General features: G+C 38.9%; 1 protein-coding gene across 1 annotated transcript; it reads left to right on the top strand.

The window, feature by feature from the left end:
• The first annotated feature begins 3,698 nt into the window (after positions 1–3,698).
• On the top strand, positions 3,699–15,452 carry LOC121987481 (eyes absent homolog). The gene is made up of 5 exons (XM_042541250.1): positions 3,699–3,927; positions 9,151–9,318; positions 13,213–13,306; positions 14,490–14,684; positions 14,959–15,452. Exons 1-5 carry the CDS (start codon positions 3,715–3,717, stop codon positions 15,252–15,254), a joined length of 966 nt encoding a protein of 321 aa, XP_042397184.1. The 5' UTR covers positions 3,699–3,714; the 3' UTR covers positions 15,255–15,452.
• Positions 15,453–17,050: the final 1,598 nt, after the last annotated feature.

The raw sequence follows: 17,050 nt of genomic DNA, 5'->3' as shown, positions 1-17,050 counted from the left end.
AACTCACACAATGCTAACAAGGATGGTTTACTTGGTATCCACCTCACAAGAGGTGACTAGTCCAAGGATCCACACCTACTCATGCACCATCCACTATGAATGACACTCCTTTATGGTAACTACCAAAGGCGGAGAAGCCCTACAACACTCTCAATACAAGAAGAAGAAAGGGAAATACAAGATAAGCAAAAGCTTACAAGATGTACAATAAAAACCCTAACCCTAACTTCTTCTTCTTGCTTTCGATCCGCCTCTTGACTTGGAAGAGCCTCCAAGAATCTTCAAGAACTGGCGATCTGGAGCTTGGAGAGCGCTGTGGAGTTGCTGGTGATGAATCGTGTAAGCACTCATTTTTTTTTTTTTAGGAATCGAGCGCCTGCAGCTAAATACGACGCCAACGGTCGGATCTCGATCGATTGGATTGCTCCCAATCGATCGGGGAGGCTTTTGGATCGATCCACTGATCGATCCAGAGCGCCTCTGTGCTCTCGGAAAATGCTTGGACCGATCAATGGATCGATCCAGGGCTTATCGCGATAAGTCGCAGCTTCCCAATCGATCCACTGATCGATTGGGACCTCTGGATCGATTGACTGATCGATCCAGCAGGCTACTGTGCGCTCGCGATTGCCTCCTGATCGATCCACCTATCTATCGGGACGAAGGCTTCTCGCGGGGACACCCCAATCGATCGGACGATCGATTGGGCTCCAGGCAATCGATCGGACGATCGATTGGGCTCCAGCCAATCGATCGGCTGATCGATCCAGCTGCTGGTTTTTGCCCAAAACCAAGTCCCAAAGCCCCCAAACCAACATCCAGTCAATCCATGACCTGTTGGTTCATCATGCCTAGCATCCGGTCACCTTTGACCTGCTAGGACTCCCTCACCAAGTGTCCGGTCAATCCCTTTGACCCACTTGAACTTTTTTTCATCGTGCTAAGTATCCGGTCACTCCCTTGACCTACTTGGACTTTTCCCTTCTTGCCAAGTATCCGGTCAATCCCTTTGACCTACTTGGACTTTCACCAAATATCTGGTCAACCTTGACCCATCTGGATTTTCCCCGTGTCTGGCTTCACTCACCAGGACTTTCCTTCTGCCTAGTTTCACTCACTAGGACTTCTATTCTGCCTGGCTTCACTCACCAGGTCTTTCACCTAGCTTCACTCACTAGGATTTTCACCTCGCTTCACTCACCAGGATTTTCCTCTGCCTGGCTTCACTCACCAGGACTTTCCTTCTGCCTAGCTTCACTCACTAGGAATTTCATCTAGCTTCACTCACCAGGATTTCTCATCTGCCTGGCTTCACTCACCAGGACTTCCAATTGTCTAGCTTCACTCACTAGGACTTTCACCTGGCTTCACTCACCAGGATTTTCCTTCTGCCTAGCTTCACTCACTAGGTCTTTCACCTGGCTTCACTCACCAGGATTTCCTTCTACCTAACATCCCAGTTAGGACTTCCTAGTCAAGTATCTGGTCAACCTTGACCTACTTGACTCTTCTTCAACCAACCTGATCAGACCCTGATCAGAGGGGAATTGTACCAAACAATCTCCCCAAATGAACAACTGCCTTGTCAAACATCGAAACCCAAACCAAGACTCAAGCTTGGTCAACCAATTCAGCCTTGACCTGAGGGATATTGCACCAACAATGAGTACCTTCATTACACATGGTCTCGTATTAAATTTTATAGCAGATAATATTATTCATTTTGCTTCTTTTTCTTCCTCTCCACTTGTCTAGGACAGTGAAAATTTTCATACTTGGATAGAAATATTATAATTTAATATTTACCTCTAATAAAAATTACAATTTTCCTCACAAAAAAATTTGGATGACTAAATGAGTAACGAAGAAAGTTTTTAATGAAATGAATAACTATTAAATAAAATTAAAAAATAAGACCTTGTTTTATATGGTAACTGAAAATTTGTTTGTATTTTTTTAATTATAATTTTTAATATTTAAAAAATAATAATTCATCCATGCAATGCAATACCTAATCGTTTAACATTTATTCGGGCCGTTGCCATCCTCGCTTATCGGAATACTGGACGCTCAATCCAACGGCGAAGGCGGCCAGCCAGACGAAATGGGCGGCCAGATGCGATTGGGCGGTGGAGGATAGCAGTGGAAGTCACAGTGGGGTCCATCTCTAGGTATCTTGATATGGGCCTTTATTGGGCTCATTCATTTGCCGTCAGGCCCACTTTCTGGGATCACATGTTCTGTTGCCGCTTGACAGGATCTTGTGCGACCGCTGATGACGGGGAAAAGAACACGATGGTTTGTGCTTCAAGATTCGGATTATCACCCTTTGGACGGTCAGGATGCATGCATCGTAATCTGCGACTTCTGGGGTCTGTCCGGTGGGAATGTTCTATAGGAGCTGCCGACGATGGGACCCATTCATGCAGCTTTCTACTGCTGCCGCGTGTGACGGAATCGGTGCATGGTGTTCCGTCCATGGCAGGGGATCCCCAGAATGAGAGTGGAGAAATATCAAACGCGTATAAATCGATGCCTGTCTTTTACACCGAGGAATCCAACGCGACGAGGAGCAATCAAGGTCAAGGTGTGGATTTCTACTCTAAATTCACCATTTTGATTGATCTCTTTCTTTTTACTAAATGCTGGAACGTACGAATGCTTTTCGATTTGCTTTGTTGGATCTTGGTTACTTTGACTGTTTAACTAGTAATTGCAAATGCTTCGTAATTATCGCTTTTGTTCTTTATAGCAGTGATTTGATGCGCTCTTCGATTTTCCCCTTCGTTGATGTATTTTTAGATGAGATATATCCTGCAGACCTCCGTTACCTCTTTTATCTACTAAGAGGTAAAGATTGTTTTGATGGAATTCGAAAAAACATTGACCGGAAGCTTCTTTTCGTGTTTCTAACTTATCGATTCGGATTCAATGAACAATCTTCGTCGATGATTAAGTGAGAGGATCACTTCTAACTATAGTGGTTGATTGCACCACTTCTATAACCATTTTATGGATTCGGATTTAATAAAGATTTTTTTTTTAGCCACCACTTCTAACTATAGTGATTGATTGCGATGACGATAAAAGTTTCCGTTTTGCTATTTTAGTTAAAAAAAAAATAAAAAAAAAAGGACTTACTATGTGATGACACTTGTATAAAATGGTTTTAGCACAAGAATCACTAGCTTGCCTCCATATATTAGGTGAACAAAATCTAACTTTGGGATTTGCCTTTCATAGATGTCGGCTTTCCAAGTCAATGGAGTTAGAAAAAAAAAAAAAATCAAAAGTATAATCTGGATACTACTTGGGAATTTTATTTTCTTTTGGAAAGGAAAAAAGAAGGGAAAGGGAGATGGGAGTTAAGAGCAAAAACAACTTCAATTTAAGCATATTCAAGTTGCAGCCAAATTCTAGGAGCTCTGATTTGAATTTTAGGGTCCATTTACTCCGAAGGATAGAAGAGTGAATGGATGGAAATGTGAAAAAAAAATGAGTGGATGTAAAGACAAGCACCCAATGGAGTAAAGGGACCGTTAGTCTCAGGATAGTTATCTATTTCGCACTCCAATGCATCTTTTATTTGGAGCTTGTGTTATTTTTCTTTCTTTCTCTCTTTTTTCTTTTCGTTCTTCTTTTGCTATTTCAGAATGTTTATTCTCCAAATGCTACAACTGAATACCAATATTGATTAGGAAAACAGGTGGAATAATGGATAAGAAAGTCTGTAAGGCAGCTGTTGAGCCCATGACAATCTATGTGTGGGACATGGATGAGACTCTTATACTTCTGAAGTCCTTATTAGATGGAAAATATGCTGGGGTTTTTAATGGTGTGAAGGATGCAAGAAAGGGTGTTGAAATTGGCAAGCAATGGGAGAAACACATTCTTAACATTTGTGATGAATGCTTCTTCTACAAAGAGGTTAGTTTGCTAAAACTACTCCCACCCTTGTTTGTTATGTTCTATAGGCTTTTCTATCTTTCTGGGTGAGCTTTCAAACAGGATAGAGCCTTTTATTTTCCTTTCACCATGTTCATTTTGTTGGTGTAATTTCCTTTGCATCAAAGTTGACCAGTTTGACTAAGTTTGAGTTTGTTCAAACTTGAGTTTTGATGTTTGAAAATATATAGAGATTACTGGTGCAATTGTCCATCGGGGAGATTGACGGTCAAAAGTTGACCGGAAGAATTAAGTAGGTCAAGGTTGACAGGATACTTGACTAGAAGTCCTAACCGGAGGTTAGGCAAGGGCGAGACCAACGGAAAGATTGGCAAAAGAAGAAAATTTAAGTGGGCCAATGTTGACCGGTGCGGAAAAGTTCTAGTGAGTGAAGCCAGATAGTTGGAAAGTCCTGGTGAATAAAACCAGACAGTGAGAAAGTCCTGGTGAGTGAAACCAGACAGTGAGAAAGTCCTGGCCAGGCAGTTGGGAAGTTCTAGTGAGTGAAGTTATGCAGATGGAAATCCTGATGAGTGAAACCAGTTGGAAAAATTCTAGTGAGTAAAGTTAGGTGGTGAAAAGTCCTGGTGAGTGAAGCCAGACAGTGGAAATTTAGGTGGATCAAGGTTGACCAAATACCTGGTGTTTGGAAGTCCAAGTTGGTCGTGGAGGACCATACACTTGGCAAGAATGGAAATCCAAGTGGGTCAAAGGACTGACCGAACATTTGGTGAGTGGAAGTCCAAGTGAGTCATGGAGGGATAGACAAGGTTGATCGAATATTTGGCACGAGGAGAAAAGTCCAAGTGGGTCAAAGGATTGACCGAACACTTTGTAGCGAAATCCTAGCAGGTCAAGGTTGATTAGATGCTAGCCATGAGGAAATCCCAACAGGTCATGGTTGACTTGATATTGGGCAAGGGAACCCTAGACTTAAGTTGGGGTTGAACCAATCGATCAGTGAATCGATTGGGAGTGTCATCGCGAAGAGACACGGTGAATCGATCCACTGATCGATTCAGTCGGAACTCAATCAATCAGTTAATTGATTGGAGTTGGGTTTCTCACGATGATGCAAGGAGAGTAGAATCGATTGGTTAATCGATTCCGAGAGCCCTCGAGCGAACACAGAAGCCAGCTAGATCGATCGATCGAGCTTCTCCAATTGATTGGATTATGACCGTTGTGCAGTTTTGTACGGGAATCCGACATGGCGATCAATTAGGATTAAGCCCAATCTATTGGGAACCCTAAAGCGCACAGATAAAGAGCGTTATCACTGTAGCTCTTAGAACCTCTCTCCGAGATCATCTCCGCCATTGTCGTCAATTCTTGAAGCTTCTTGAAGACAAGTGTTGTTACACTTCCAAGGTTCAATAGGTGTTTACAAGCAAGAAGAGATTTTCCATTTGTATTACTTTTTGTTTGTATTGTATTATTGTTGAGAGCTTGTACGAGGTTTCTCTACCTCCAGAGTGTTTCTGAGAAGGAGTTATTTCATAGTGGATTTATGGATGTGTGAGAGAGGGTCGGATCCTTAGATTAGTCACCTCGCTGAGGTCACTAAGTAAATCAAGGCGTTAACTTTTGCTTCAAGTCTTCAGTTGCAAATCATCATCAACAAAGCGAACGGAGTTAATCACCCCTAGCTCTCGAGTATCCCAACAAGTGGTATCAGAGCAAGGCCTCTCTTCACCAGGCTAATCGTCGGAAAGGGCAACGAGCTAAAGGAAGAAGTTAAAGCCCTAAAGTCAACAAGTCAAAGATCTCATCTAGAGAGCTCAACTTCAAGATAGATTTCCGAGATGCATTCTAATATGATACTAGAGCACCTCCACCATTCATATCGGCAAGATTCGATCTTTGGAAATCAAGGATTGAAATTTTTTGATGATAGAGATAGAGCAATGGTTTGTTCTAATGGAAGGTTTTTGAGCTCCAACAAATGACAAAGGAAATATTCTCAAGAAGAGCAAATGAAGCGAGAAACAAATCCAAAGATGTGAGGCAAATGTTAAAGTGACCAAATTATTGGTCAATCTATTGCCTAACAACATCTTGAGCAAAATTAGAAAGTATGAAGATGCCAAGGAGCTTTGGAGAAAATCGGCAAAGGTTCATGAAGATCCATCCACTGTACCAAATCAAGACAAATCCAAAGAGGGAGACTCATTGGATCAAGAAGAAGAAGATTCGGAGGTTGAGAGATATTCAACATATGAAGAGACTGAAGAAGATCCATCCTTAAGAGAGTGCAAAGATAAAGGGGGATACCCTTTGTTTCATATGCATGAGAATTCGGAGGTTGAGGAATGCTCAACGTCTGAGGAAGAAATTGAACAGACATCCACCTCAAGAATTGAGGGGAGCATAGATCATCAACACCGGAACAAGAAAAAGCTTCAATTTCCAGATCGATTGATGAAAAACCAAGTCCCTCCCCTATAAGCAAAGCTATAAAGATTTCAATTTGTAAAAATATAAATAATATCATTTGCTTTGAGTGTAGGGTAAATAGACACTACAAGAGTAAATGTCCAAAGTTTATCAAGAAGAAAGGTCAAGTGGCACCCAAGGCTAAGGAGAAGTCAAAGAAAAGACAAGCCTTGATGCGCAAAGGTAAGGAGCATATTATATGTTTTCTTTGCAATCAAAAGGGACATTACCGGAATTAATACCCAAGGAAGAAGATTTCGGTCAAGAATCAAAAAGGAAGCTTAAATTAAGGGAAGCTTCCAAGAACAAAATTAAGGTACCACTAGTTAATGGTACTTATGTTAATCATGATAAGAAGCATGTTAGAAATAATTTTTATCATTTTAATGCTATTTATCATGAAAGTATGAAGCATGATAGAATTAAGGAAAAATATATATCATATCATCCTAGGACTACCTCACCTAAGGATAGGAAGGAAGAAAACAATTTAAGCAAAAATTATAAGGACTTTAGATATAGGCCTAGAAATAAAAGTGTCTAATGCAATCAAGAAAAATCCAAATCTAAGGATTTAAGGATGGAAAATCATGTCTTAAGGTCAAGACTTGATAAATTAGAAAAGACCCTTAGAATAATGGAAAATGTCTTTAAGGGGTCAAATGGATAAAATCTAGGAAGAGATAAATAATAGTCATTCAATGATCATAGAGGTTTAGGATACAAATCTAAAACAAGAAGGATATGGCTTCATACCATATAGTTCCATATAGTTATGAAACTAATCCTAGGTCTAGGAGTCAAATCAAGGTGACAAGTTATGTTATCCGTAGAAGTAACCTTGAAAAGACCAACGTGACCAGTGAGAAGCTTAAAAAAGTCACTAAGAAAGTCACAAGGGAAGTTATCCCTGGAGTTGACCTTAGGGAGACTAGTGTGACTGAGGCTTCTAAGAAGCCTAGGAAGGTCATTAGGAAGGTAACTAGGAAGTTATCCCTAGCGAGTACCTAGCACATCCAAGGAGCACCAATAGGTTTTGGGTTCCTATAATTGTCCATATGGGAGATTGGCGGTCAAAGGTTGATCAGAAGAGTCAAATAGGTCAAGGTTGACCGGATACTTGATCAGGAAGTCATAACTGGATGTTAGGCAAGGGATCAACCGAAAGGTTAGCAAAAGAAGAAAATCCAAGTGGGTCAGTGTTAACTGAACATTTGGTGTGGAAAAGTCCTGGTGAGTGAAGTCAGGCAGCTAAAAAATCCTAGTGAGCGAAATTAAGCAGTGAGAAAGTCCTGGTGAGTGAAGTAAGTTGGGAAGTCCAAGTGAGTGAAGTTAGGCAGATGGAAATCCTGATGAGTGAAACTAGGTGGAAAAATCCTAGTGAGTAAAGCTAAGTGGTGAAAAGTCCTAGTGAGTAAAGTCAGGCAGTAAAAATCCAGGTGGGTCAAGGTTGACTAGACACCTGGTATTTGGAAGTCCAAGTTGGTCGTGGAGGACCGGACACTTGGCATGAGTAGAAATCCAGCTAGGTCAAAGGATTGACCAGACATCTATTGAGTGGAAGTCCAAGTGGGTCATGGAGGATCGGACACTTGGCACGAGACGGTAAGTCCAAGTGGGTCAAGGTTGATCCGACACTTGGCACAAAGAGAAAAGTCCAAGTGGGTCAAAGGATTGACCGGACACTTGGTGACGGAATCCCTACAAGTCAAGGTTGGCCAGATGCTAGGCATGAGGAAGTCTCAACATATCACGATTGACCAGATGTTGGGCAAGAGAACCCTAGACGTAGAGTTAGGGTTGAACCAATCGATTAGTGGATCGATTTAAAGTGTCATCACGAAGAGGCACGGTGAATCGATCCACTGATTGATTCAGCCGGAACTCGATTGGAGCAAGGTTTCTTGCGATGACATGAGGAGAGCAGAATCGATTGGTCAATCGATTCCGAGAGCTCTCGCGTGAACACAGAAGCCAGATCGATCGAGCTTCTCCAATCTATTAGATTATGACCGTTGCGCAAGTTTGAACGGGAATCCGACATGGCAATCGATTGAGAATCCTAAAGCACGCAAATAAAGGGCGTTTTTGCCGCAGCTCTTAGAACCTCTCTCCAAGAGCATCTTTTCCATTGACGCTAGTTCTTGAAGCTTCTTGGGTACAAGTGTTGTTACACTTCCAAGGTTCAAAAGGTGTTTACAAGTTATAAGAAATTAAGCAAGAAGTGGTTTTCCATTTATATTCTTGTATTTACTTCTTATTTGTATTGTATTCTTATTGAGAGCTTGTACGAGGTTTCTGCACCTCCGGAGTATTTCCGAGGAATTATTTCATAGTGGATGTCTGAGAGAGAGATGAATCCTTGGATTAGTCACCTCGTTGAGGTGAATACCAAGTAAATCAAGGCGTTAGTGTTTTGCTTTGAGTCTTCCACTACAAATCATTATCGACGAAGCGAACAGAACTAATCATCCCCCTAGCTCCCGAGGTGTCCGAACACATTTCAGTGTGTTATTCCAATTAACTCGTTGTTCCTCCAAATGTTGTGTCGCACATTTTGATGAATGTTGGAACTGCATAAATCCAAGATAATTTAGTAATTTGAATTGCATAGCAGTCTTGCTCAATGTTATCTTCAAATTAACATGCAAGACATGTGAATCATATTTACAAGTAGATTCTTAACTAGCTGACCTGAGTTTAAATATTTCACTGTCTGAATGTCCCTTGCATTTGCTGCTATCTATTTACCCGTGCATTGCCTTGCAGATTGAAAAAAACAATGAACCATTTCTTGATTCTTTGATTGAATATGATGATGGACGGGACCTATCTGATTATGACTTCAAGAATGATGGATTTAGTTTTCCTTATGATGATTCCAATAAAAGAAAACTTGCTTATCGACATCGTTTGATTGCAGAGAAGTACTCACAGGTACAGATAGAACATAGCTGTTATGTTTCAATTTTTCCCATGTGAAGCAATATTGTGTTTCTTACAACAGCAATACCTATGTGAATGCCTAATTCCCAATATCTCTTCTTGATTGCACATATTTTTAATATTTCCATGTCTTATTTATTTACCTTTGAAAGGTCAGGATTGTCCAATCATTTGTTCATCCAACTTTTCCTCTGAATTCTTTTTGGCCCTTTAAATTGACAAATCCTGCGACGTGCATGTATCCCTTGCAAATTCTTAGAAGCCCATACCAATTTTGGCATGGAACTGTCTTTGAGATTCAACTATGCTTATATCAATTTCTAGGTTACTATGACATAAGTCGGGACCTTCATACAGCTTTGGTGTTATCATTATTTGTTCTGAAATTATAAGATCTAGTATGGTTTTCAGGATTTGTGATTCCTCTGTTGTAGTTTGTCAGCTTAGTGTAGCATTGCTGCTGCTTTAGTGACATGGCTTTTCTTAATAACCTTTCCAAATAGATACAAATAGTGGCATAGCTAGGATTTTCAATTAGGAGGGGCGATTTTAAAAATATTCAAATATAAGTCTAGATCGATTTTAACTATCCAAAAGTCTAAATTTCAAATTTAAGGAGCTGAAATAAACTTAAATTGGAAAGTTTTGACCATAGCCTTGGTTTAGTTGAAACAACAATCCATTGATCCCCAAAGTTTATCTAGGACTCAAAGTCGAAAAATCATTTGTGATCTCCAAAGCTTATCTATGGCCCAAAGTTGATGTTGCGTTTCTTGTTTGTCGGAGAAGAGAAAGGAAAAGAAAATATAACTCTTATGCTTGAGGGGAGAAGAGAAGAAAAAATTGTAGGTTTACTACCGTTGGAGAAGAGAAAGAGAAGAAACAAATGGGGAAGAAAAGGAAGAGAAAAATAAAAAAGAGGGATAGGCAAAGGGGTGGCATATGGTACAACGGGGTGGCAACGTGCGTACAGAGAAGGGAGAGAAAAAATGAAATAGAAGGTTTATTGAAAAAAAATATCTTAATTCATTTTAAATCGATTGAACTCATTGAAACCTTAAACTTAGTTCGGCCATAACTTGACCAAATCAACTTCAAATCAATCTCGATTTGAATCAACATAATCTTTATCTCTGCGTCTATCCGTTGGATTTAATTCTAACCAGATTCAATTTTAATTTAGTGATCTCATTTCGCGTCCTACAATTTAATTCATCCGTTTATTATTATATATATTTTTTTTAAAAATTCAATACTTAATATTTCAAGTCGCGATATTTCTTAATAAAAATAGTACCAATGGATAACTTAGGTTGTGGGCTTTCCAAATATGTAATCAATTTCAATTCCGACAACGAATAGTGGTGAATAAGCCAATCAAAAAGACAATGAGGGTTTTCAAATGTATAGTATTATTTTTTTTAACAAAACATGAGAGGGGGTGGTCACACCCCTCTCCTCCACATGGCTATGCCGCTGGATACAAGTATATATATATATGTTTGCAGTTCAAGTAGCCCTATTTTGAGCCATGTGGATGGGTGTTGTTAAAAGGAAAACAAAATCTCGTGTCTTGGATACCACGAGTTAGATTTTTTATAGGAAAGAAGATATACAACATAATTACAAAAATACCTTTATATATTTACATATTCTAACATTCCCCCTCAAGCTGGAGAATATAGATCATATGCACCAAGCTTGTTACATATGTAGTCAATTCGAGGACCTCTCAATGACTTAGTGAATATATTTGCTAGCTGATCATGTGAGTTGACAAAACTAGTAGATATTTCTCCAGATATGACTTCGTCTCTGACAAAGTGCCAGTCAACTTCAATATGCTTTATCCTCTCATGGAAAACTGAATTTGAGGCAATATGCATGACGGCCTGGTTGTCACATATGAGTGGCATTTGTGTAACCTCTCTAAACATTAGTTCCTGAAGCAATTGTTTTAGCCATATAAGTTCTTGACTGGCTATAGCCATAGCTCGATATTCTGCCTCTGCACTGGATCTTGCCATAACATTCTGCTTTTTGCTTTTCCAAGAAACAAGGTTACTTCCGATAAATATACAAAACCCAGAAGTAGATCTTCTATCAGAAGGAGATCCTGCTCAATCTGCATCAGAATATCCCACAACTCGAGTATGTCCTTTATCTTCATATAGAAGACCCTTTCCTAGTGCACCCCTGATATATCGAATAATGCGAGTCACGACATCCCAATGTTCTTTGCATAGAGAGTTGAGAAACTGATTTACTATACTTACTGCAAATGAGATATCCGAACGAGTGACAGTAAGGTAGCTTAGTTTTCCTACTAATCATCTATATCGTTCAGGATCTGAAAGAGGCTCCTCATGATTTGGCAGGAGCTTGACATTAGGATCCATGGGATTGTCGACTGTCTTTGAGCATTCATGTTTCTTCCAGAATATTCATTGCATACTTCCTTTGGGATATGATGATCCCATATTTAGACTGTGCTACTTCTATCCCTAGGAAATATTTGAGTTTGCCTAAATCCTTTGTCTGGAAATGTTTGAAAAGATGTTTCACTTATGAAATCCCGAGATGATCACTTCATCACAACATAAATCACTACGTAGATGCAACCAGTAGATGAGTGGCGATAAAAGACAAAATGATCAGCCTTACTCCGAGTCATGCTAAACTGTTGAATTACAGTACCAAATCTACTAAACCATGCTCTGGGTGACTGTTTGAGGCCATATAAAGATTTCCGCAAATGACATACAAGACCAAAAGACTCCTCCTAAGCAACAAAACACGGAGGTTGCTCCATGTAGACTTCCTCAAGCAGGTCACCATGTAAGAATGCATTTTTGATATCCAACTGATAAAGGGGCTAATGGCGAATTGCAGTAATGGACAGGAATAAATGCACAGAAGACCTCTTGGCAACAGGAGAAAAAGTGTCCCCATAATCCAATCCAAATACATGAGTATAGCCTTTAGCGACGAGACAAGCCTTAAGCCGATTAACCATGCCGTCTGTACCAACTTTCACCATAAACACTCATCGACAACCAACCATTGACTTCCCAGGTGGTAGAGGAACGATGTTCCAAGTCCCACTGCTTTGTAAGACACTCATTTCATCAAGCATAGCATGTTTCCATCCTGGATGGGCCAAGGCGTCACCTGCAGTCTTTCGAAGAGAAACAGACGACAAGGAAGAAAGACAAGAATAATAGGAAGGAGAAAGACGATGATAGCTCAAAGAAACATAATAAGGAGAAGGATTACGAGTGGAACGCATACCTTTTCGAAGTGCAATGGGAATATTAGACTCAGGAGACAGGACGGGAGGAAGAGGCGAAGAACTTGGCTCCAAAGATATGTCTTCGGCAGTGGCATTGCAGGGCGGAGGCAAAATAGGACGAGGACGACGCTGATAAACCTACATAGGAGGAGACAAGGCTGGGGCTAATAGAGACTCCTCCGGAGGATAAAAGATAGTCACTGGTGCAATTGGAGAAAAAGAAAACTCAGATGGAGATGCGTGAGGCCCAAAAACTGCAGGTGTTATTTGGTTTATTCAGGATTTTACCTTCTGACAACCAGACTATAACTTGTTCAGGATTCATGATAGAAATGGGGAAAAGATGAAAAAATCAATTGCACCTGCTGAATAATGTGATTAAGTTTTCCTATCTTTTCTATATGAATGGTTAAGCTTTTCGGCAGTGGAATTACATGAGTTATACCGCATTGACTTTCTCTTATCAGTTTTAGATGCATAATGATTTTCCTCCCTTTTTTTAAGTGACATGTTTAAATTTGTAATCCTGGATTTTGGTTTGGACTTACAATTGTTGTTAAATATTAATCTTTGTTTATTTGTTAATGCTTCAGGGTTTACCTAAGTTACTTGACCAACACTTGATTAAACACTGGAATGATCTATACAACTTGACTGATTGCTATACAGATGGATGGCTTTCTTCAGGTAAATGCATTGACTAATACTTATTCACTTGGTCTTGGTTTTAAGATTCTCTTATGATAGATCATCTATAATATTAGGCCTACATCCTTCTTCCATGACGCGGTAGTAATATTTGTTTCTGAGGCCTTCTACTCATTTGCATTTTAACTAGATTTGTACTTAGTGTTGTATTAGTACTTTTTCATAATAATCATTATCTACTGGAATCAAACATAAACTTAAATCTTGGACTTGACGCCATTAGGGGATATGTGTCTTTGCTTTGCTATTGCTATTGCTCAAATAACTCATAGAGGACAAATAACTTTGCTATTTGCATTAGGGGACTTGTTGAATCCCACATTGTAAAAGAAATTCTCCTAACATTTAAACATTTAAGAAAAATCACTTAAGATTTTGTTGTTACATCCTTAATAGTAAACTCATAAGCTTAGCATGATGGAAGAAGGTGAGTAGCATTGCACTTTCTTGAACTATATAGAAAATGTTGGACACTTCAATGTAGAGTCCTAGAATTTATTGTTAAAGTTCTTTTTACATTGAGCAATATTAGCTGAGCTTTATAACCATGTGCTATAACTAAGTTATGCACAATAGATTTACCAGTATTCTAGTTGCCTTTAGGAATTTATATGAAATCTCGGTGATTGAGGTGTAGTATATCTTTTGCAACACTAATTATTTCTCCTAGCTTCGATTTTAAGGACTTGGGTAAATCAGTATGTTTTAAGGTCATCTAAAAATGGATAAGAAAAATATATTGCTGTTGGATTAGTTATTTCCTATTGATTAACTGCTGAATTTGTAACTTACATGCTCCAATATAAACATTTTTCAAGTATATACTGCAGGCCCTTAGACCATTAAATATCTCCTTATATGTAGTATATCTTTTGCAACACTAATTATTTCTCCTAGCTTCGAGTTTAAGGACTTGGGTAAATCAGTATATTTTAAGGTCGTCTAAAAATTGATAAGAAAAAAATATTGCTGTTGGATAAGCTATTTCCTATTGATTGACTGCTGAATTTCTAACTTACATGCTCCAATATAAACATTTTTCAAGTATTTAGTGCAGGCCCTTAACCATTAAGATCTCCTTATATATCATGCGGTTCTATTCCCTGATGTCTTCTCTTTGCTGTGTTTTTTGATTGCTTGGTAAATTTCAATTTTGTTGCAGCACATTCTCTCTTGGAACAAAGTATGGGAAAAACTAACTCAGCAGAAACTGACATTCAAACCGACTTGAATCCAGCTGGCCCCAGTACTAACAAAGGCAAAAGTGTGAATGTCCTCGTCACTTCAGGATCGCTGGTTCCTAGTCTTGCCAAATGTTTGCTTTACAGATTGGATGATGTTATCCCTGCTAAAAATGGTTTGTCTTTTCTCATCATTAGTTCTTATTTATTGCCTTTTTAAGGCAGTCTTGAATCAATCCATGCCATAGATCTATTTTGAAGCTTTGAAGCAAGCAATGTGTATGCTAGATATGTCAATGCAGATTCTTATTCTAATCTAAATAGCCATTCTTTTAGTCATGCAATTTGTTTAATTACTGTATTTGTGTTCCTAGCTAATTCCTCTTTTATACAACGAGCAGGACAAATATTTTCTTGCCGATGACTGATGAAACTATTTTTTCACTCCAGTTTACAGCTCATGGGAAGTAGGGAAGCTTCAGTGCTTTTCATGGATCAAGGAGCGGTTTAGGGGCCTGAATGTCCGCTTCTGCGCCATCGGAGACGGGCCAGAAGAATGTGCAGCTGCAGAAACAATGAGATGGCCATTTATCAAAATAGAACTGCGACCTAGTTGCCCTTATAGGTTCCCAGGTCTTACTATGAAAATCGTTCAGAGTCGAATCGATGCAATTTACGGCCTTCCTGATGACGAAGTGGAGGATATTTTTGCTGTAGAAGATGAAGTGGAAGACATGACAGACTGAAGTGGCGGTGCATTAATTATGCCAGATCACTCCTTGCAGCCCGAGAGCTAGTAAAAAATCTTGTGATCCTTTCAGTTGTTAATTCTCTTGAAGAATCAGGCCATCCGACTATCCATTGTCATTGTCGACTTGAATGAATGAATGAACGAACGGCAGAATTACAAGCTTCTTCGTGCAGGAATTGTGTTGGAGTGCTTCTTGTATATAGATATCATGCCATTGTGCTCAGAGCATATTTGTACTCGATTTTTCATGCTTTGGTGAATGATGCATATGGTCACTTCTACTTCTGTATTTGTGATCGAGTTAAATTATAAAAAATATAAAATTTAATAGGCAAAAATTAAAAGGACGCTTTAAATTATACAAATATTAAAAATGATATCTCTTAAAACAAAAAAACCGAAAAAAAAAAAACAGAGTGCTCCATCTAATATTTTATCCCCAAAATACCTCTTATCTAATATTATTGTAGCAACTATCAGTAATTGTTACAACATATATTAACTACTTGGTAGTTAATGTATATAGTAGTTATGATTAGTTGCTATTGCTATTGTTGGATGCACAACATATGATCCAGAGTTTTGATGATTAAAGGTAAAGTTATGTTAGTTGTGATATAAATAAAGTTAGGCAACTAAAATTTTGATTGGAGACCAAGCAGATAAATTCCTTACCGGATGCTAGGTAACTCAAGTATAAGGGATTAAGGCTTGATTTACAAATTTCTAACCGTAGGCTAAGTTATTGAAATCCAAGTGACAAATAAATTTCTAGCTGGGTGTTAGGTGAATCAAGTCCAAGTGTGTTGATTGCTCGGCAAAACCGAACTAGTCAAGTGAGTGCGAGTAACTTTACATTTTATATCATCCTCATTACATGTAACAATTGGAGGGAATCATGTTTGATGGTTCCAAACAACCGAATGGAGTCTGAGGTGACTAACTGGTGATAACTCTCGACAAAAGGATTTCAGAGAGTCCAAGCAATCATAGTTGGGTTAAGGCGACTAGAGTGTGTTAGAGATCGAAGCGGCTTCTAGGTGATCGGGATATGACATTATCAATAATCTGAGCAAAGCGGTCAAGATGAAGTTTGAGCTCTACCCAAACGACTAGAGGATATATAGGCAATCAGAAAGTTTCATTAACCTTATCTTATGGATAGACATTATAGCCATGCCAGCACCTCTACAGGTAACCGGGAAGACTCCAGGCGACAGGAGGAGTCCTATATAAAGAGTTTCGAGACAGAGCTTGAAAATCACTCAAACAGAAATCGTCATCCTTATTCTCGTGCTCTAAAGTGCTCTTTCACCTTTGGTGTTGTGACACACTATGACACACGCTTCATTTTTGATCAGCAACATCTTGGATAATAGTTTCATTTATTTTTGTATTGCCTTATTCGTTTTATTGTGCTTAACCTTTTTAGAATTTTTTTCTGTAAGGTTTCTCCACTTAGGAGAAATTAAAAATAAGAATCATATTTTATAACTGTTGCATGTCTATACTTCTAGCTTGGTTAATCAACTTACATACTTAAATTGTTAGCTAAATTTATTGCCTTTGTCTTACTTAATTAAATCGATCTAAATTAATTTTATTTCCAATATGCTAACTCTGATTGATTCAACTACTTTATTTACTATCTGCTCATTCGAAAAAAAAACTTAAAGGCTATTTACACCCCCCCCCCCCCGGTATTGAGATCAATCCTATAATTTAATATCAGAGCGGGTTGAGCTGATAGAAACTAGAAAAACTTGGATAGTTGCATGTCTAGGCTGTATT

This window comes from Zingiber officinale, chromosome 5B (genome assembly GCF_018446385.1).
Source record: "Zingiber officinale cultivar Zhangliang chromosome 5B, Zo_v1.1, whole genome shotgun sequence".
In the NCBI taxonomy this organism is placed as follows: Eukaryota; Viridiplantae; Streptophyta; class Magnoliopsida; order Zingiberales; family Zingiberaceae; genus Zingiber; species Zingiber officinale.
The sequence above is the reverse complement of the archived record's forward strand: the minus strand, read 5'-3'. Positions and strand labels throughout refer to the sequence as shown.